Source organism: Ornithodoros turicata, unplaced genomic scaffold, assembly GCF_037126465.1.
Source record: "Ornithodoros turicata isolate Travis unplaced genomic scaffold, ASM3712646v1 ctg00000746.1, whole genome shotgun sequence".
Taxonomy (NCBI): domain Eukaryota; kingdom Metazoa; phylum Arthropoda; class Arachnida; order Ixodida; family Argasidae; genus Ornithodoros; species Ornithodoros turicata.
In genome coordinates, this window is record NW_026999400.1 from 2,195,766 (window position 1) to 2,218,408 (window position 22,643).

The following is a 22,643-nucleotide window of genomic DNA, read 5'->3' on the forward strand; positions in this document are numbered from 1 at the left end:
TTGCAATTTCATTTACAAAATGCACAGAAACATTCACATGCATACACACTATAGGGTCTCCCGATGCTCTCACCTATAGGCTATAACATATCAATTGGATTTCATTTGACTTGAAAGTAATATGGAGATTGTGGCTTCACAACTGAGACACAGCCTACTCCAGCTCACTAGATCACCAGGGTTTGGTGGAGCTAATGATGTTGTGATGACAGCATACGAAATGAACAAGTGAAAAATTATTACGAAATGATTAAATCAGCTCTTGGTTGTTCAAGATAGCATGTGAACAAGTACGACGAGCGTTGCTTCTGGCTGTCGGGCATTCGATCCACATATACGTACATTTGCCATCGCAGCATAATGTCGCGCCTCCTTGAGCATAATCCATAAAGAAACTCCCATTTCGTACATCTCGTATATTCCCGAAAATCGTGGACGATGCATATAAGCGCCAGTGAACAATAGAACGAGAGTGAGTGACCTATTGCGGTATGCGCACAAAGTACGCAGAAATCGAGTTGAGTATAAAACAATACCCGTTCAAAAATAGAATGCTATGCACGCTGTTTTCTTTCTTCGGTTGTTGGGATCTGTTTTCTTGTGTGTGCGCGTTTTCCTGCGGCGCAACATCTCAAACCCAGTTATCTCGGTTTTCCCTTCGACTATTTGTTCTTGATGTGCTTCTACGTCTGTTTGTTTCGCGCAAGCCTCTGCCTGTACGCATCAATATATCGAAGGTTATCACAGGGGGGACATCTTTATGTCGCAGACTATTCCTCAAACGGGGAGAGGGCTGCGTTGCATTCCTGACGCTGTTGCTCTTGTTACTTTATTTGTGATCTTTGCCGCTACCGGTATGGAAGTGCGATGGCGAAATGTATGGCGCAGAAAAAGTGAACAGGATCGTTGCCGAGCTCGTTTTACGGTTGGAGAGGCGTGAAAAAATGTTTGGAAGGATACCAAATTCATCTGGAGCTCCTTTGAGCGACCTGGAAACTTTTATTTAGGATTGTTGCTATTTGAACGGGCCATCCGGATTGCTGAAGTTGTGACCAACGTGAGTAAGCTAAAATAACAAGACGAGGTTACCAAGCAGTTAGTATTAATAACATTGACTAGTATGAAGATACCAACTTCTTCCGGTCACGGTCTATCAGTGGAAGTCTAAGTAGAAACAGTGCACAACACCTTTCCCTAACAGACAGACAAGCTTTCTTTTTGTTTTTTTCAAGAACGCAGCCAGATCAAAGGAGAAAATTTAAATGCACTGGATCTTACTTGGGCATTTCGGTAACACGGCCGCCTTGTAACCAGTGCTTTGCGATTCCCTGACGTGCCCATATTCATTCAGACATACGTTTTCCGTAAAGACGCGCATTACGCTGAATGGGAGAGGAGCGCAATAAAACGGACGCACACACGCACGCACGCGACCAGGCGGAGGGCCTGTCTGCGTAATATCCATAAACAATCTAACAAGTTTTGCGAAACGACCACAGGGTGGCGTGATGTTTGTTCCTATCCTCCAATCATTTTTATTGCGCCCTTTGTCGGATCACCCGGGAATATTGTTTAGAGCCCAATGCACGTTTTTACGACCCAAATACCCCAGGGTTCGTTATTATTCCTTTCTATTGAGAGAGTACATAGCTCAGCCGCTATACGGAGAGATGGAAGCAGTTGGGCGGGAAGGTGTGGTGCCGGCCGTGCTTTCGAATAGATGGCGTACATTATTGGTTTGGGGTCCATCTTTAGCAGGTCTCGCACGAGCGAAAGGAGCACTTTCTTTTCTGTGGTTAGGAAGTCTTGGCAGCGTTCTGAGAGTGTAGAATGCGCACTTGGACGCACATAAAGCCGGATGAGTGAGAAGGTAATCCGATCGCATTACGAGGGCAGTGTTCCGTGCCCTACTATTGTTTTGTGGCTTGGGTCGTTTCAATCTTTTCCGCCAGTCTTGAGAGAAAACATGATTTACTTCATCAGGCCTAGCCCCGCAGCCCGGATTTCTTTTCCGTCTCTGCAGGAATGGTTTTTATTGCTCCCTCGGAGTCTCTCACGCGTCAGGATTTCGTTGTCGAAGTATTATTCGATGGAGTCGAGTAAGTAATCAAATGGTGCGTGGATGAGAGCACTGTCTTAGCTCTGCTTTAACTGCTCTCTTAACAGCTCTGATTGTGTTTGGCAAAGTGTAATAGATCTTTCCGAAGCAAGTAGTCGGGATGGTTAGCGAATGACTTTATTTTTGCATTGATGCAGATTGCAGAACTTTGTGACATCCTAATTGGAAAAGAGAGCCAGAATTGCTGTTATCAGACACCGAAAGCCTATATTTCGTGAAAGGACTAAAAAAACGAAATACTCTCTACAATTTTTTTGTTTTCTCACCTCGTAAGTAATCCTGAGGTATCTGTATCCAATGCGATCTGAAGCTGTTCGGCCTCCACGACCGTCATAAGCGATCCGACACAATCACAATTGTTAAGGAAGTGCTTGCTGAATGCCGTCGTAACGGCACTAAAATTGGCTGTTTTTTTTTTTTCGCTTTGCTTTCGAACTGATAAAAAAGATAGAAAGGAAGCGAGCTGGTGGCAGATATCGATTACGAAAGGTTTTTTTCCCCTAGTCCCGCGTTTCGTTATGGACTTTTGAACTGGTTGCATCCTGGAGGAGGGGAGTAAGGTTGGGTAGACGAAACATTCTGCGTGCCTAAGATATCTCTCAAGAAAGGAGAGTGGAAAGAAAGGGAAGGGTGAAGGAAAAAGCCCGTAAGGGTATTTGTATTTGCTTATTCACGGGATTTTTTCAGTGTGCTAATGTGCCCAATTGTGGCAAGAACTTGGCCAGAAATTGACTAGACCCACGAACCCTCGCAGTTCACTGACGTTCTCTGGAGCTCTGGCGTCATTGATGGCTTTGACTTTCTCCTCATTTGGGCTGACTCCTTTGTCGTACAAAATGTGTCCCAAAAACCTGATCCTGTTGATGGCGAAGATGCATTTGTTTTTGTTTACTTTTCGTCCTGCATTCTTTAGCGTCTCTAGCATCTTGTTGCCGTCTGCTATGTTCGACTAAAAAAGAAAGGTGTCCGACAAAGTGGTGCCGTTTTTCAAGGTTCGTGCAGGATTACTTGAAGTGGATAAACTATTCCTGTGCGGAGAAGTGTCGTGAAGGCGTCCACGCTTTCGTGTTCCAAAATGGTTGCCCCTCGGAACACAAGGCGTTAATACGGGATATTCCTACGTGGGACAAAGTATTCCGTCAAATATTCTAGTGCTGCTTCCGTCGTGTTCCCGCCGCTGTGAACTGTTTCGAAAATGTCTTGCACTTCGAGACCTGTAAGGTGAAGGTTCCGTTTACGCTGGACGTCACTGATGCCCGCAGCATCGATGTAGTACCGAAATCAGGGAGTCGGAGCGAACCGAAAACCGGAACCGAAAAAAACCGCTATTTTGGTGCGAACCGGAACGGAATCGAAACCGTATACGTTTTTTTCGCTCAGGAGGGAAACCGAAAAATATATTTAACGGTTTTGGGTCAAAGAAAAACCTTCGTCGGTTTGGACTACGGATAGGCGAATGAAACAGACGTCGTGTGCTCTGAAGTCATGTCATGAATACTATACGAGGGTTACGGTTACGGTGGAATGTATGTCGGCATACTATGACCCTTAGGCTCCCTTTGTAATGGTTTATCGTTCGCGCACGCACACAGACTTAGAGGTACATGTGACTCTCTAGCAATGTGCCATAGTGTTCGTTTTAATTTGATCCCCCAAACTTTCCTCAACTAAACAGCGACCCAAGGGGGCTGCATAAGGGCTTCTTCATCGGTAATGTCGCGCAACGCGTCCCTTGTTTGAGAGAAGCTAAGTTGAATACATTTACGTATACGCGAGGGCAAGCCCGTACGAAGTGGCAACTCTTTTGTGGACTGGACACAAAGAAAATAAAACGGAGCCGTCGAGGGCGTTTGTGAGAGAGGGTGTTCCTCGATTTGCGTCGTACTCGTGCGGTGGTGCTTGCTGGCTAGACAGTAGCAACAGACATTCGGATGGGACGCGATCGCTCCAACCCAGCAAGAAAGTACTATGTACTAGGTACTATGAAAGTACGTATGACATCACGACAAACAAGCCCGTTTGTAGCATGCGCTTCAAGAAAGGAGAAAGCCCATTTGAACAGACAGTAACCTACAGGAACTAGGAGCTACCAATTTCACAGCTGTCTATTAATACTATTAAATACCATGTATGCGGAATAAACGGGTTTACATTTTGTAACGTTGATTTTTTTATTTGTGGGGATGAATATTCCCAGCAGAAGCGGAACCGGTTAAAAACCGGTATGAACCGTTATTTTTTTGCTCCGGAGCAGAACCGGTACCGGATCGTTTATGATGTAACCGGAACGAAAACCGGAACGAAAAACGTTTCGGTTCGACACCCGAAATTGGGTTATCTGTCGTTTCCATCGTTGAGATACTTGCTGTCGTTTCGCTGCAACTGAAGTTATTTTCCAAACCGGTTCTGGTGTCCATCCCAGGGAGTACAATGGACGTTAACTCAGTTCCATCGAAAAAAGTCATCGCTCCAATTGGACCTTTTCAAACAGTTTCTGGTTTCTTACCGCTTTCCTTGCGGTGCAAGCACATAGGTATCATTTTTCGTATGCAAAAATACGCCAATGTGCGGTGAGTGTGACCACCACGAGCATGAGAGTGCAGGTTGCGCCCTGGGTGGTGAAAGGCCTCGCAGATGTGGGCAACGTCACGACTGACGCCCTGGGGGAATGTGCGTCCTGGGCTGACTTCTAAGGGAATTGTGCCGACATACGTCTGAGAGCGTCTGAGGAAAACCCAAGAAAAACTCCAAAGAGCACACAGCCGGTACCGGGATTCGAACCCGGGTACCTCCCAGTCTCGACATGACATGGCCAGCACGCTAACCACTGAGCCACGGGAACTGTTCCGCCCTGGGCAGCAGGAGACCATGCCAATGACGGCTGCGTTATGGATGAGTGTGAGACACCTGAGACATTCCTAGAATCCGGACGGTCAGCTCTTGTTAGTGAAGACTCTAATGAGCGCGTATTTGACCGCAGAAAACAAAGGTTAGGAGTATGCTGCTAATTTTACTGCAGCAAACCCACCTGACTCGACACACTTCTAGCAGCCAGCCCAAACCCAAGCCCAAGACCAAATTCAAGGCTTGAGGCAGAATTCAGTAATGTCATCGACAGTGTCGCCATCCCGAAAAATTACCAGCCACATAATCTAAGAGACCGAAGTGGTGTTCAAGGACGTGATCAGACAGCTCACAACGATAAATAAACTCACGTTAGCTACATTCACTCTGACCCTGGAGGCGAAACTCGCCAATCATCATCATCAAATAAAGTTGTTGTTGCTTGCCGGTTTGGTATAGGGACTGTGCGACAAACTGGTGGCGCCGCGTTGCGGCCTCCGGAGAAAGTACCTTGCGTGATAGCCGCCGCTAGCCAGCTTTGTTTGCATGTGAAGTGCGGGCATCTTTTTTTGCCACAGCATCGCTAACTGTGCCAGTACCTAAAAGAACTCTTCATTAGGGACCAGATGCTTCATTTCTCGTGGTTTTTACGCTTCCAATACCACCGAGGTCACTAGACTCGCAGCGAATAGCGTTTGTGACGCGCGTTCGGCCGTTGCATGATGTGTGCACAACATGAGCGAATGTATTCTATTTCTTTTGTTCTAGTTTCAATGAAACTGAATGAGGACCTGCAAAATGATCAATGATTTACAGTTGCCACTTTCGTGACGGTGAAACGCCGCTGGATACTGTATCACCGTCAAATACACCGACCAAACGGCAACCTATTTCGAGATAATGATTGAGGTGTTTCATCGCCAGTGCCCAGAGCCGATATTGCTCCCGGCATGACGAGTCTCACAGTGAGAACAGAAGTTCTACGTTGTCCAAAAGGTTTAGTATTTACGCACCGACCATTTCGCAACTGTCGTGGCGCAAGCCTACGGCGGTAGCCGAGGTAAAAACTCACATAGTTTCTTCTTTGAGGATCTCTTTAGCGTTATTGTATCTGAAGATACTGGAAAAACTGCAGTACAAGTTCAGGCAATAAGTTGTGACCCCACGTGTTTGTTTGTATGGATAAAACGGACGCACGATGTAAATTTCAGTGACGAAGCCATGTGTGTGCAAAGACGACGAAATGAATACAAGACTCAGTCAAAAACATGATATTGCAAATGGCTGGAGTCAGATAAATACACGTATATAGCCTTCGCTAGCAAGCCAGGATTTTGTGAGGGGTCAAATAACCATCCTCTCGACGTATCACTTACAGGTGTTTTGACCGGACAGACGCGAGTGGCCGTTCTCCTTCCGTAGTGTTAGATGCATTATAAATACGGTGGTTGCTTCTGTGCAGTTTGTCTCCATTCTCTTCGTTCGCGCCCCAGAAAAGTTCCACATTATTTGCACTTCGAAAATTAGCCCTTCTAATTACGGCGGTCGCCACGCAAGCTACGGTTCCACTTGAGAATGCAGAGAACGGGTGGCGTGGTATCACGTCGGATACGTCCAAGACCGCCACTGGCGGCGCTGTCGCGACGGAGCAGCGCGCCCCCTTTAGGTGTCGCACGGTCCCTATATGTATTATAGCCATAGTAGGCGACGAAGTGAGCATCGAGCTCGTGCAAGTTTGGCGCGTGATTGCGGGAGAATAAAAAATGATATGGCGTGTGGTTGTTAACTGTGCTGGTCGCTTGTGTCATTTGCTCCTGCTAGGACTAAAATATTTGTATGGTGTTTCAGAAATGGAAAGAAATCCTCTCTAAAGCCTTGTCCTCGGTATTTAAGACCCAGTGAGAGAGACGCTTGTCATCGCGGGCGCATCCTCCTTTGGCCTCGGAACTGTGCTGCGACAACCAAGACCTCGGAAAGTACAAAGTCGCCACCTACGCGGCCACAGTACCCCCCGTTATGCTCAAATAGAAAAGGAGGGTCTGCCGCTGGTCTTTGAGAGTGAAAAGTTCAGCGACTACCACTACCAGAAAAAATTCTTCTCGAGACTGACCACAAGGCTCTAGTGAGTCTGTTCTCAACAACACAGCTTGATGACTTTTAGCCAATATTGCAGAGGATGCGTTTTATGGGATACAGGCACCCACGAGATAAAGTACGAGGGTCGGACTGAGTAATTTTGTCTTTTTCTTCTTTTTTTGCGAACGTACCTGTAACAGCAGACGAAGGAGACTGCATTGGTAGGTGGGTAGCGACAGCTGCTCCATTGCCCTGTTGTGACCACTGGCACTCCTCCTAGCAACATGGCCGTCAACGATATGTCGTTTCATCGTTTGCCGTTGCTATCATCGAATTTATCGTAGTCACTGATGCAGAAATTCGCCACACACTTGAATGCTTATGGCAGTGTGTGCATGGGTGATAGCAGTGTCGGGACGTGCGCTAAACGTCAAACATGTGGGAACACCAGCATCGAAAATCAGCTTCCGTGAGTGGTCACCCTCGGACAGCTTCAACTCAATAGCAAAGAAAGAGTGGATGCGATTACTCAAGCAGACAGGAGTGTGACTGTGTACATTATAGCCGGAACACTTGGAATAAGGCCCAACGCAGTGCAAGCGATGATGGTACAGGAAAGTTTGTGCTCGGTGAGTCCCGCGCTTATTGACCGAAGACAACAAAAGTCAGCGAAAAGCCATCACCTCAGCAATGCTGCAGCGATATCGGCACGAAGGCGCTGACATTTTGCTTGGCATTGTGACAGGTGAGAAAGATTTTAACTTTATTACGAAAGTTGGTTTCTCCATTTCGATCCTGTAACGAAAGGGCAGAGTATGATCATGGCATAATGCCCCGTTTCATGGATTTCATCTGTCAGGGAACGAAGTACATCATAAGCCATCATTTCCAACTGTTCGTTTAAAATGTCGCGCAAGATCCACTTGAATTTCGTGCGGCTTCACCTCCAGCACGTCATTTGCGCGAAGTTCTAAGGGCTGTTGCAGATTGCTGTCTTTGTCGTCATGGCCGCGTATTGCTATCCCTTGGCAAGCTAGATACTGTAAGGACCATAGTGTCGTTACAAGCGCTTTTCTTGCCACTTTCATGTCGCTCTCCTTCCCTTGTACACAGGCCGACGCGACATTTGCTCCCCGTTTCATAGCTGGTAAAGTATTCAATGCAGCCTTGTGGAAATGTGTCGCTTCATGTGCCTGGAATTTCTCGAGAGCTTTCTTCCAGTTGGTGAACCCATTTCACACAAAAGTACGTTTACAATCCTTGTCTCTTGAAGTGTTCGGAAGAGGAACGTTCATCTCCGAAGGAGCGCGGAAAGTTGCACAGAACGCCTTTTCTTTGGTGGTATCATATGAAAGCCGCTGGTAAAGAACCCCCAGCTGAGCCGGTAGCGTCGCCCTTTTCTTCCCTGAGGGCATTCAGTTGGGGCAGTAGCTTAATTGGAGGAAGTCGTTATGGCACCGCCTGAAGAGGTGCCGCCATCCTCGGCGGTGCGAAGTCCGTAGGTCGAGGCTTCCGTACTGGCAGAAGTACCTCTCTGTCTGCCCTTGTCTTCACACGGAGGTGTACGCTTCTTAATCAGATATCGTTCCATCGGCGTGCGACTTCTGGCACATGTAAAACCAAACAAGTCCCGGTTACACTACACCATGTGTACCTCGTATAGCTGAGTCGAGCTAGAGAGCGCCACGTCTAATGACACCATGTCGTGGCGATTCATAAAAACGCCTCGGGCAGTGGACTCCTGCCACAAAAGAACAATAACTGACTTTCAGTTTGGGGACATGGATGACAAACACTTAATGACTTTGAAAAGTAGAAAAATGTATGCTGTGCAACATTCACACCATCAGGGCCAGCTATCAGGAAGGCAGACTGCTTATTTAAGCAACGACCACCACCACTACCGGGCTGACTTCACGTGAGTTGTAGGCCACGAAAAAAGCTAGGAAAAAATTTTAGACACAGTAGTGCCACGGTGAAAATATGAGTGGCAGTGCAGACCCTTTATACGACTATATGACACGGGTATGCTAGCGAGTTAATAAAGAAAGATTTCAAGTGAAACTTATTGTGAAATAATAACCAAGTGTCGCGGTACAGTCTTTCCGTCACACTTGAAGTTCAACCCTACAGGGCACTGTAACCACGATATACAGATCCCGACAAAAATTTACGGAACACCAGAGCGACGTATCTCTTGATCTCAGCGGCACCCTAACGGCGAACGGAAGTGAACACACTTACTGAGAGGTGCGTCGCGTACCCGGGCGGTCACCTGTTTGTAAATCTATCTGCTCCTGTTTGCGGCAACCGTGTCGCTCAGATGACTATATACGTCACTCCAGTGTTCCGTAAACTTTTGTCGGGACCTGTACCTCAAAGCACGGCCGAAACAATGCCTCACTGTTATACTAAAGGGAATGCAACGGGCGCAAGCAGCTTGAGACATGCAAGTCGCTCGCCTCGCTGGTCCGATTTGTGCGGCCTTGCAGAGTTGGCGCTCGGCCGCAGAGTTCGAGGTAACTCGTTACAAGTAACTCGTTACTGTAACTAAGTCCCTTTTTTTTGTAACTTGTAACTTAACTCGGTACGTTTGCGCCGTGGTAACTTTCAGAGGAACCCGTTCCTTTTTCAGGTAACTTTGCCAAAGTAACTTAAGTTAAGTTCCAAGTTACTTTTAACTCGCTTTTCACTCACGTCCACATATTTTCTTGCTTCCTCTCCGGTTCCTTCATGGCATTTTTTGCCATAAAACGTGATATTCAATCAATGACAGTATTTTATTGAGGAAGTAAGAACCGCTGCCATTGAAACAAAGCTGAACCATTGTGCGCCCACGGGGAGTAAGATGCAAAGCGTTCGAATAGACCTCTACCAGAGAAACGTCATCATGACATTGGTAGACAGACTGAAACCGAAACAAATCGGAAGGAGAGGGTTGGGTTCCACGAACGGGCACTTGTTCGCTGCCTCCCATTGAAAGAAAAGGCAGGACCGAGGGTCGCGTCCCTTTCAGGGGCCATATCGTAATCTCCTCAAGACCGTGACTTTCGGGCGCGACCTTGTTCACCTCTAGCTTCGAGCGTAGTTCAGTTCTACCAAATTAGTGGCGCTGTCGAACACTATGACGTCATTTCTTTACAAACAGGGAGAGGTCTATTGTTGGACAGAAACGAAGCGCGTTGCACCCCTCCACAGGCAACTCAAGGTCTAACTCAACTGCTCACGCGCGCTGCACCTGCGTAATTTTATTTTGTGTCCGAAGTAACTTGGAAGTAACTCGTTCTTTTTTTAAGTAACTCAGTAACTGCGAGTTACATTTCAGGCTGAAGAACTTCGTTATTAACTTAGTTACATTTTGCACAAGGTAACTTAACTTTTTGACGAGTAACTTCTCAATCTATGCTCGGCTGTCGGCGGATGCGCTTCTCTCCCGGGCAAGGCCGGACACGTGTCGCGCGTTCCGCAGTCGTGTTAGCAGTGCGTTGGGTTGTACTATATGTATGTCATTCTGCGCAAGACGGGATCATGGTTAAGGGGCAAAACAGGGGAGGGAAACTAATGTTAAAACTAATTAATGTTAGTGCATTTCTGTCGCATGACGACCTATAGGTGGCGCAGTGCTCAATCAATGAAGTAAAAATACTTGGCGTTCACTTTGCGAGCGACATGGCTTGGGAGTTGGGACGTACACATTAATGATTTGCTCACTAAACTGTCACGAACATCTGGTACCTTTTCGAAGTACAGCAGTATATTGCCTATAGACGATTTTACGAAGATTCCCATATCCAACTGTCAGTTGGTCTTGGGGACTACAATAAAGACAAACTTCAACAGACTGGCCACAGTAGAAAAAAAGTGTGGTTCGCGCTGTTTGCAAAGAATCTTTTCTTTTTTTTTTTTTTTTTTGCGCACACGCAGCCGCGACTTGAAAATGTAGGTTTAACGAAAGCAGCTAATGAAAATAGCATTGTTGGAACTCACGCCAGTGAGGCCTGGAAAGGTCACCATCACCTTGAACTCACCTTGAGCTTGAGGGGAACGAAATAGACAGGATGCTCACCAACCAGCTAATGGACACTTCATATACATTTACGCATTTCTTCAGAACTGGCCAAGCATGTTGTTTCATGCATTGATTGTACTCCCACGTTTCCACGATCCGAATGCCTCCACCCGAATCATACTCGAAGCTTCTACAATCGCCTCATAAAGCCTTTGTGTAAGCCAATCCTCGGTTGCCCTTTCCTCCTCCCTCTGTGACCTCCTTACCCCAACTTGATTTTGAGTTTGTAAATAAAGCATCCATTAGCTGGTTGGTGAGCCTCCTGTCTACTTCGTTCCCCTAAAGCTCAAGATGGTGTTTCCCACTTCAACGTTACACCTGCTCGCATGTGTACTCGTAAGTTCCTCGTTGTCGAACAACGTAATGTTTACACATGTTCCGTTCCAGATTACCCACCCTGCTAAACAAATATTACTATTCTTTAAAAAAAATAGAGTTCTGTAGGATTAGCAAAAAAAAAAAAAACGATTGCGCTTGTATTGGGTTCAGAACATACAACTGCCTGGTCAATAGTGTCCTTCAACAGTGTCACAAGAGTTTTTGTTGTTTTTAATTGTGTATTATGTGTGTAAATTTTGTATGCATGTAATGTATGCATGTCAGATTCTTAGTACGTACAGTATAACTTTTTTGACGCTCTCCCTGCTATCATATACTTTTCTTTCTTTATTTTCCTTTTCTTTCTTTCTCTTTTTTTCTTTTTTGCGGATTTCTGATGTTGTCAAGCTACATACTTGTAGCTTTTTGTCCGGGGTCACCGCCATCTTATGGCAGAAACGAACAAATAAAATAAGGCGGATTGATAGCTGCATTCCACGTGGTGAAGTTGAACAAGGGTCCAGACTCTCCTGCGCTATGTGTCATCTACGGAAGCCGATGCCCTTGCTATACTATCTGCTTTGAGATACATCTCCTTGTACACCTCCAGAGCTTGAACAATCCTGACGGACCAGTAACACAGCCATGGAAGCGATGACCCTCTGCTAAAGTGATTAGTGATGTCTATTCCATGCAGGGACCGAAAACCGGAACGGAACCGAAAACCGCTTGGAACCCAAATTTTTTAAGAACCGGAACCGGAACGTAACCGCAATTCACTATCGGCAATTAACCGAAACCGTAACCTGAACCGAAAGATATGATTTCGGTTGCCGGTTCATATGAATCGGTATATGCGTGAACGCGAACAACTGTGGATGCGATATTTGTACCGCTTTACAACTCTCACCAGTGGCGTAGTACGTGCGTCTGTTAAAGTAGATCTCTTCGTCATATGTTTTTCATTCAGGAGTTGTGTAGCTCGCACGTTGTTTGTTTCCACAACCGTTTGCTTAACCGCTGAACGCATTGAGTTTTTCTTCCCTTGTAGCTTGTTACAGCACGAGCGAAATGAATGTGCGCGAGATAATAGAGACCGCAACAAATTATTTAACGGGGAATGTCGCAAACGGCCAAAGTGCGTCAAAGAAAGTGTCCACTCTCTCTTCTACCTGGCAGACGGCACTGCACCATCCTTTCGGAGCGAAACCGATAAATATGTTCATGTTTACCCGTATGCACTTTATGGCTCATTTTCCGACATCCACACAGCCTGTAGACACATCCTAGAGAAAGCAAAAAAAAAAAAGAAAAACACGATTCAACCGCTTGGTTACCAGTAACCGTAAATATTAAAACGCCGAATCCCGGAATCGAAACCGCTTTCAAGGTTCTGACACTGAACCGCAACCGAACCGATATTCGTTTCGGTTTCAGTCCCTGATCCCACGATTCTTAATGTGCACAACCACCTCATGTCCCTGGGTCACTATGTATAGATTCCAATGGGTCCCAAGCCATGTAGGCCTATCGGGAAATGACCGCGCTGACTTTGTGGCAAGACGAGTACACGATACTGAGCCTATTCTGCCCGCCAACTGAGCATCCACCACTTCTGTACTGGTAGCACACCACTCTTTGCAGGGTTTTGCCAGAAATAACGCCTTCTTGCAAACCACTGACCCGTTGATGCCCCACGTTCTGTATGGACGTACTGTTGGGAACACGGCTAGCTAAAGTCGCCCCGTCAGTACTTCGCCGTCCCGTATACCACCTCCGTTGCGCTTGAAAGTGCTGTGTCAATATTGTACTCGAAGGTGGACCATGTGGTGCACGTGTTTATTACTCGAAAGAAATAGTCTCGCAACACCTGGCGATTCGAGGTGAGATAAACGAAGGAGTGCTGACTTTAGACCAACGGTGTCCTCTACAGTACATCACGGAGGGAAGAATCTGTACTCCACCAGCTGCACTTGAACGTTGCACGAATTTCGATGTTTTTGTTTCAAATGGGCCAACTGTACGCGCCAATCTGCAGAACTTGCGATGTGGAAGCGGATACGCTTCACCTTCTCGTCAGCTGCCAACGCTATAAGAGGCACCGTACCGCACTCCAGCACCGCCTCGTTCATCTGGGGTATCGCGAACTCTCACTGTCGACATTACTTGGCTGTGCCAGACACAGTGACGTGACTGTAGCGCTATATTCAAGCTCCTCGGGGAAACTGAACTTCTTGGCAGGCTGTGCTGGTTCCAGCGAGCAGTGATGGAAAGGTGTCACTTATGGTTACGCATCAGGTTGCTTTCATACTTTTATTACGTATAATATATTTTTTATATATTATTATATTATATATTATATATTTATTTTTATTATTTATTATTGCTTTTATACTTTTACTTACCGACTTATGTATGGCTAACCTTTCCATTCCTTATTCATTACTCATTCAAATAAACGTACCTCCTCCCCCCCCCCCCCGCGCAATCATGGAGGGTGCAGTAGGCGTAAAAACCTGTGGAGGAGGGTCATTAGCATAGTTACGTCAAAGTTGGAGCAGCTTTATTAATCATTGCCTGCATATGCCTGCCGACACCCTGTCTGGCTGACCTTTCCCTCGTTCCTCTTCTTTGTTTGTTTGTTTGTTTGTTTGTTTGTTATCATTAAACATATCCCCCCCCCCTGCATATGTGTCAAAAACTGAAATAACAAAGGTCCTCTGTAGGGGAGTGCACGAAAAAAGAGTGGGTGTCGTCAAACTTTTCTTTTTGGCCTAGGGAAGGAGCCGTGGGGGCATCTGGATAAATCCCTGCAATATGGAGACATATGGGCGGAACGAGCAGTCTGAAACCACCACTATTATTCAGACGCTTACGAAATCGCAGTCGCGCAAATTTAGCGTTTTAACGACGCCGTTCCGACCTTTGCGCCGGCAGACATCGTAATTTAAGACCTTAAATCACGCCACACGTGTTCGTAGCGAAAAAGCCTTGAAACCCGAGCGTTTGGAAGGCGTCAAAGCAAATGTGAGGCATGTGTCTCTTAAAATGAGTCCTCGCTCAATTTGCCTCGAAGAGTAAGTTTTTAACATCCCACTTCCTGGAGGCACCCAGACAGCACTCACGCGTCGAGGATTTTTGAAGTGTTCATATTGCGTGTGATTTAAAGATAGTTCGTTCTTTCTGCACAGAAAGGGAGAGAGAAGGATATAATCGTATTGCTGCACGCGCGTGACAAATGGCGTCCACGCCTCTATCATGTTACGACTGATTAAACCCTCCCTTTTCTTTTCCACGCACCTAAAGTAACACTGTTGATACAAACCTCGTTTTATCCGCCTTGCGATTAGTATACAGTGCACATGATGTGCCTAGTTTGATTCTACTTCAGTTGAATATACAGTGAACCCTCGTTAATATGACCACCTCCGTTCCCGCAGATTCTGGTCATAAAGCGAATTGTCATAATAACGAGAAAGCGGTCCGGTCGGGACCAGAGAGTATGCACGGCCGAACAAAACGCACGCATGATGCTGCACAACACTTTATTTAACAAAACAATCTGTCAGCAATGACTGCTTGGTGTAGCTTGCAGTGATCAGCTTTTATAACTGGACAAGAGTGCTATCAATCACACGAACATTATGAATGTCATATTGTGTTGCTCAAAAAACAATAAAGCAACCTTCAGTGCTTCACTGGCCTCTTTCGTAGTGACCGGCGGTCACTGTCTTTTATGGTTTTTCTTACTTTAGCAATCCGAGAAGAGGTATTTGTAATCTCGAGGTCAACAACGCCTGGAGTCACCCTAATCCTTTGCGCCCCACTTTAACGGTTTCACTTTGTTCATGAGCAACTTAAGCAGCCACTCTAAGGGGCGCCTGACCCTGTCATAATAACGGGAGGATAATACATGACCCCAGTAGTGCCCAAAAATCTCGGTCATAGTCCGATAAGCGGAATGTCATATTAACGGGGAGATTTTACATGGCGAAGAAACCGTTCCCCAGGAATTCGGTCATACAGCCTGAATGTCAGATTAACGGGGGTCATAATAACGAGGGTTCACTGTATTACTTGTTGCCGCTTTTGGCGAGGGGGAATATTACGCGCAAGAGAAGGGGCAAAATGGATGCATTTGTTAAGACAGAAAAAAAACAGGAAATTTCAATAGTCGGTTCTTACGCCAGATGAAAAGCAGTTGGGAACGCAGTTCTTCGCACTTCATTTTTTTTTTTCTTTTACAAATCAATCAATCGGACTTCATTGTTCCGTAATGCACAAGTGAAATGGCATGATTGATTTTGTTAAACTGAAGAAATAGTAAAGTGGCTCGAAACTAACATCTCCATTTTTTTTTCTTCTACAAATCAATCAATCAATCAATCAGAAGTAGTAAAGCAACGAGTGTTTAGCGCCCTAGTGATATATTTCTGAAACACCGAGCCGGGCACCAAGTTCTAGAGCGCGAGGACCTCAGTGAAGAACAGTGGAACTCATTCAGTTTCTACTCCACTACGTCCACGCACCAGTCTAAACGTTTCATTCGGTCTCGTCACTTCATATTTTCGCACAGTGGTGCTACAGTAATCTTACTGTTCCTTTGCCTTTTCTTTTACCTTACTTGTTGACCATTTGGATCTTCTATCTTCATTTCTCCTACAATCCCAAGTGGTGTCTGAGCAGAATGGAGTATAGTCGGATACATATTTGTGGTACTACCATCTCCACATTTTTCCTGGATGTATTCAACCATCCATCCGTCCAACATGTATTGCAATCATATTTGAGTTTTGCAATGACCAGCTCCCGTGGCGTAGTGGTTAGGATGATCGCTTTCCACGCCGAGACTGGGAGGTGACACGGGTTCGAATCCTGTCACCGACTGTGCTGTCTGAGGTTTTCCCTGGGTTTTCCGAAGACTTTCCAGACGAATGTTGGCACAGTTCCCCCTGAAGTCGGCTCAGGACGCATACTAACCCCCCTGTCCCCCCCTCCTTCCTGCTGTCCACGTCTTGTTGCAAAAAAAAGTTTTGCAATTACACCGCGCTATGTAGTCGTTGCTAAAAAACGAGAGCGTTCACCGCCCAACTACGAACAACAGGAGTAGAAATGGCACGAGCTTAGCTTCGCAGTGTTAACTAGAAAAAAAGAAAACTGAACGTGCCTCAGATGACGAACGAAGGTAAAGACGAAGAAAGAGTGTGTTCTTGTCCTGTGCAGTATCTCTATTTACACGGGACGGTAATGGGCGAGTGTGGAGTGTGTGTCTTGTCAGCGACCGTGCTAATAGGCGAGAGGAACCCACCTAATGGCTGCTATTGGCGTTCCAACGAGATACCCCCTTAGCCGACCGCTATCAATATTGGCTCCGATGACAGGAGTCCAAGGCACATTTCTCTTTCTTCTGGAGTCGCCTAGAGGTCGTAACTGTCACTTCGTTAGGAAACCTCCTGTATGTGTACTACGTTCGGGTGTTTTTGCCAATTGCTACGTCGCGACTGGATCTTTAGATGATCGCAGAACACACAGTCTTCCGACAAAATCTCGGACCCTGTCGAATCTCCACTTCATCAAAGTTGAAATATAGCTCGCTGACAAAGTGACAAAGACATCTAGGCGATATACTGTAGAAGTGGTTTTTTCCGCGTGGAAAATATTTTCGCGTTTTCGAGCAGAGCTGCTTTGAGGATTGATTCGCGAGAACTTAAATTCGCGACACAGGTTTCCGGGAGTGCTTTGCTCTTGCATATCGTGCCGCCGTCAATACTCGGGCATACTTCGGCACGTACTAAGACATCCGTTGTTCACGTGGATTGCGGCATTCTAGGTCTATTCCTTTCTTCTCCTCACAGAGATAGGAGGAAAGGTCCTGTCAAATGGCCTTTAGGGACCCTGTAGGAGGCCATACTACTGGCTGTGTGCAAGTTAGCCAGTTTATTTTAGCAGTTCTTATTAATTATCACTCGGGGCACTGACCAGTTCGGTTGAGATGTGGTACTATCATTCAAGCTGGTTTTGAGAATGCGGGGAAAGGCATGTTCTGGCTTCGTGGTATAGTGGTATATTGCATGTATAGTGCAAAGCGTTTATAGGAGTAACAAAAGCATGATGAATTTTCATTTCTTTTCATCTTGCCCGATGGGATAAAACAATCTTCTGCGCTTGCTTATACTGCCTATGCTATATGGAGTAGAAAGTATCAGGTAGTCGCGGTATAGCGTCGAACGCCGAACGATTTTCGCCCTCATATGGCAGGAGTTATTCGCGGGAACTTAAATTCGCGATGTTGGAGGTGTGCGCGAAAAACGCGAAAACTAATTCCGCGCGAAAAAAAAACACTTCTACAGTAATAGGGCGGAGGAATTAGTGAGTAAGGGGACATGAAAGAGCTTCGATGTGAGACTGACCCTTATCAAGTCGGTGAACAAGGATTAGAGCGGATGAATTATTCGCTCTTTATCTTTCTTTGTCTACGTTTTGTTGCATCATTGTATTTAAAGCGTGCTAACCACGGTAGAACCTCGTACCTCACTGACGTTCATCACATGTCACCGTTACGACACCAATTATAGTTTCTTAAAAATGCAATGGGATCAGGGCTGTGAGAAAATAATAGGAGGTAGCGCTACATAGCCTCAATGGTCGACAGAGCAACGACATCTATCGTGGGCGATTCCCACCCGCCAAGCCTAGTCCGCTTCCGAGAGGATAACAGGCTCACAACAAGAAACTTCTCGACAGAATCATAGAACAAATCCCAGAGACCAACAATGGAGAAACGGTATACTGATGCTTAGTACCACCTCATCCCCTTGATTATCAATATCGTGACCCAAGTTACAACGTTGTCCACTAGCTTTGGGTACATAGACCTTGTAATGCCAACTGTCGTATTGCCAACTGTAGGACAAGGACAGGATGGGATGGGATGGGACAAGCGTGCCCACAATCACGCTTCAAAGATAAAGCGCCACCTGTAGCACTACGGGACGACCAGAAGCGGAGGTAGAAGAACGACAACAACATTCCCGGTGTGCGCAGCGGAAGCGTCTGCCGGGGTAAACCATAACCGAAGCAGATGACAGAGCAGTGTCTTCCCATGCTCCCATGCGCGCGCGCTTTGGGGCGCGCGTATCCTTTTAAATCGCCTATTACGGCCAGCGAAAACACTGCCACCGTGTGACTTCCTCGGTTTGACTTCCGCAGAAGCATACTTCGCCCAGTTGGAACTTCGAAGTTCTCACTGCGGCATTGTGACGCTTAAGTGAATATGAATGTAGGTGTGACTGGCAACGTGCCAAGGTTGAGTGCATGTCCCTGTGTCTCCTAGCGAGGCCTTGATACGTTGATGAGTGGGTAGTTAGCACGTTGTGACTGGTTCCGGTTCTCTAACCGAAAATTGGAGGTCGTCTCATCAGCTGTCATTCTTTAACTCAGTCTCCGTCCCTTTGCGAACCATGCTGGAATCCACTCTGCAACTACCTTTTCCTCATTATTAATGGGTCGACGGCACCAGAAGATCGCAGGTACGAACAGGTTCAACACAAACTTTTTAGGTTCTGTATCGTACCTAGCAGTCTTCGTAGTTTAGTCTTGTTCTTTGACTCACTGATCGGGTCAATAGCAACTATTTGCCTTTATCAATCTTTAGTCCTTCTGCAGTTACTGCATGACCAGGAAACTTGACTGAGTCACTGTCGAAGGCACATTTGTCTCTGTTGAGCTTTGCTCCGGCTGTTTTCAATGCTTCGAAGACGTTTTGTGTGTATTCTTGTAGCTTTTCGCTTGTTTCTGCATACACCAGGATGTCATCTACGGAACTGACTGTTTGGCATGCCTTCTAGGATTCTGCTAACCACTTGTTGGAAAACTTCTGGCGCTGTCGCTATGACAAATGGGACTCTCTTGAGGCAGTGTTTGCCCCAGGGCGTGCTGAAAGCCAGATACTTCTTTGTGCGTTTCGACACCTTCATTTGCCAGAATCCCTTCTTTAGATCTAGGAGAGTAAACCGCTTGGCTCCTCTGAGGTGGGGGACAATTTCCTCCAGGACCTTGAGTGGACAATTGCGTCTTATTAGAGCCGAAGTGAGTTCTACTGAGTCAAGGCAGATCATTATCTTTCCTTTCTGTTTTTCTGTCACGTCATTGTAAAATGGTGTAGGTTCTGAGATCTTTTCAACAATTCCTTTCTTGGCCATACTTGAGCGTTCCTGTTTAACTCCTTCCATTATCGCATTTCCTTGGTGGCCTGTTCACCACACTCTTGCTTGCTTCTTCTTTTATGTCAGGGTCATACACAAAGGTTTTGATGCATCCCGTGCCTTGAAATATTTCATCGTCCTCTTGCCACAACAGTATGCACTCTTGTCTGAATAGTGTGCACTCTTCTTACCAAGTTGAGAATTTCGCAAGCGTTTCGACCCGGAACCGGCGTGACTCTGAGTCCAAACCGAGGAAATTCAGGTCTGCCGGCTGGCCTTTTGATAGGATGTGACGTGATAGAAGAAGAAAAAATGGGGATGGGGAAATGAGGATGGCTGTCCTTGTACAGTGCATGTCTCTCTTGCTTCTCCTATCACAGGAACATAGGATGAGATACTCCTCACAGCTCTTTGGAAGACCTGTAACCCCATTGCTCACACTGTCTTGTTTGGGAGGACGCTACATTAGGCACCAGTGTCCAAGTTTATCATGACCTTGGTTCCACATTTAAACTGGCTTTCTTCTTGTCGCATTGCCTTGTCTTCAGCTCTGACACATATGTCTCTCTCTGCGTTCTGTTGGTCATCAACCGTGTGGACATTATGTTGTACTATGTTCCTGCTTGATCGGCACACGGCTGCGAAGTGTCCTGCTTTCTTGCATTTGTTGCATGTTTTGCGAAATGCTGGACATTCTCTAGGTGGAACTTTCCACAAAACGTACATGCTTTTCTTGTTCCTGCCTTCTTTCACGTTTGATCCGTTGTCACTGTGGCCATTTTTTTGCGTTATTTTAGTTTTCTTCGTGATGGCATCAACAACTTTCGTTGTTGATTTTTTGTATTTTCTTGAGCTGTTAAGATGCTTGTTCACTTGTTCTGCACGTGTTCACAGCTTTCTGTAGATCGATCGTCGGATCGCCCAGTAGTTTTTCTCTGACATCGTCATTAGTGATTCCAACGGTGATGCGGTCTCTGAGTAGCTCATCTGTCAGATCACCGAACTGGGATTTCTTTGCTTGGAGTCGTGCGGCAGTGAGGAACACGTCTTGAACGTTTCTTTTTCATTTCATTAAACTTGTATCTTTCGTGGGCGTGACTTATTTTTGGCGTGAAGTGTTCCTTGAATCCTTTGTTTCCACTACTTCCAGTTTCTTCTTGTCTTCTTCAGAGAGGGGAAGCGTTCTGAAAACGTTTTGCGCATCTCTGCCGATAACTATCATTAAGTTAGCAACTTCTGGGGACTTCTGGGCGTTTCTTGAGCAGTTGGATAGCAGTGGCATGCCACTCATAACTCTGTGGCCAATTGTCCCATGTGTTCGCAGACTGCAACGACACGTCGAGGGGCTTAGGAGTTTTCGAACCGCCCTCGGTCATTGTTTCCGAGATTGACGCTTGCGTATTTTCTTGCCTGTCTTTTCCGGCGTCCTCTTTGTTTCTTCGCAATTCTTTGCCGTCACACTGTTTCTCCACAAAGTCTTCTGTCTTCTTGCTCTAATCACGCGTCTGACACCACGTCAGAAAATATGCTTATCGACTACTAAGGCATGTCAGAACACATATGATCAAAAAGTGAGCTACACCTGAGAGTCTGGCTTTGACTCTCTCTCTCTCTTTGGCTTGCAGATGTCGATGGCGATAGGTACGCCTGCTATCTCGACAAGGAGTATGCCACATGTGGGGAGGGCGTCGCCTTCAACGTATTTTTTTTAACATGGACCACGTGATGACCTCGCTCGCTCTACACTTTTTTAAAATGCTCGCGTTGTTCAATAAGGTGTAGTGCAACGTGGTGTTTAACCTGCGCGCTTTTGCTTGCTGCCCTTTTCTTCTCTAAAGAGTTCAGCTCTGAGCACGCGCTAGGGTACTTTGATAGAGAAACGTCAACAGTCTGGCTAACTGTAGACCACAATGCAGTGCTGATGCAGTAGATCGCTAAATGACAAAGAATGGCAGTACACCTTACTCCTTCCTCATCTTTGTTTACAGTGTACAGTTCTACTTTTTTCGCTCGCTTCCTTCACGTTGGGACAACGTGATTTATTTGAACGGCCCTTCAGCGCATCCAGAACTTTGCAAGAGCCTCTGCAAATAAACAGATGTGTCCCGATGCCGGATCCACCTAATGCGCCCGGCGCACAGCCAGAAGCTGCTCGCGTAACTTTACACTTTCATCGTTTATACACTTTAGACAGCCACTTACACACTTTCCTATCGCAACCCAACAGGCACTTGGAAACGTCATAAGAACCTCGTATAATTCCTCCAACAAACTGTCCGAAAAATCTGTTCAAACACCGTCCAGCTTCTGGGTGAGACGATGCTGTCCTAGCTTTGGCTACACGGACGTTTCCTGGCAAACGCATACAGTCTTCCTTTCAAGAGCGCCTCGCTTCGACGCCATCAGCAGGTGCCTCTGGCAGCCCCAGCAGTGTCTACTTTAAAAGAATCTCCTTGTCTTACCTGTAAATAAAAGGCAAACAACGCCGACAATGTGGCAAAAAGTATCTCGCTGGAAAACATTGCTGCTCCTTCCAGTCAATTTTCTGTTGGGAGGGAAAACCTAATTTTGTTCTTGATAAGACTTCATTACGATGAATCCTTGGCTTGCTTCGTGATATAGAGAAGTGGCCCGTATACATCTAAAAATATATGTCAGGCGTCTAGTCGATCGATGGAACGCTTCTTCGCCCAAGGAATACTGCAGCTCCTGTGCGAGACGGAGTCGTCTTGGGTACGTGTAGTTTCCAGTAGGACGACGGCAAAATTTCGTAGCTCGTTCTTAAAACGTTCGTTCTTCTCTAAACGAGATTAAGAGTATTTTCCTTTTACCCGCGTTTAAGGATACGGAGGATATTACTGCACCTCTATCAATCAGTAGTCTAGATCAATACGTGTGCTATTGCGCAGCAAACCTGTAATTCTTCGCTCAGTGGCTCCCTTCAAGAGTATGGCCAAGGGTCACTCTCCCTCGAAGCTCTATTATGTCACCTTAATCAATAGTTCCTCCGCCT

General features: G+C 46.2%; 1 protein-coding gene and 1 long non-coding RNA gene across 3 annotated transcripts in view; one reads left to right on the top strand and one right to left on the bottom strand.

Moving 5' to 3' along the window:
- The first annotated feature begins 6,740 nt into the window (after positions 1-6,740).
- The window catches only part of LOC135374804 (uncharacterized), a 40,900-nt gene continuing 24,997 nt past the window's right edge, over positions 6,741-22,643 (top strand). For both annotated transcript variants that reach the window (XR_010417119.1, XR_010417120.1), the window contains exon 1: positions 6,741-7,784. This is a non-coding gene — a long non-coding RNA (uncharacterized LOC135374804). The remainder of the gene's footprint in view (positions 7,785-22,643) is intronic.
- Positions 20,096-21,006, bottom strand: LOC135374784 (uncharacterized). The gene is given in 5 exon segments (XM_064607714.1): positions 20,096-20,470; positions 20,472-20,679; positions 20,681-20,757; positions 20,760-20,867; positions 20,869-21,006. Coding segments are annotated over 5 exon segments (906 nt in total).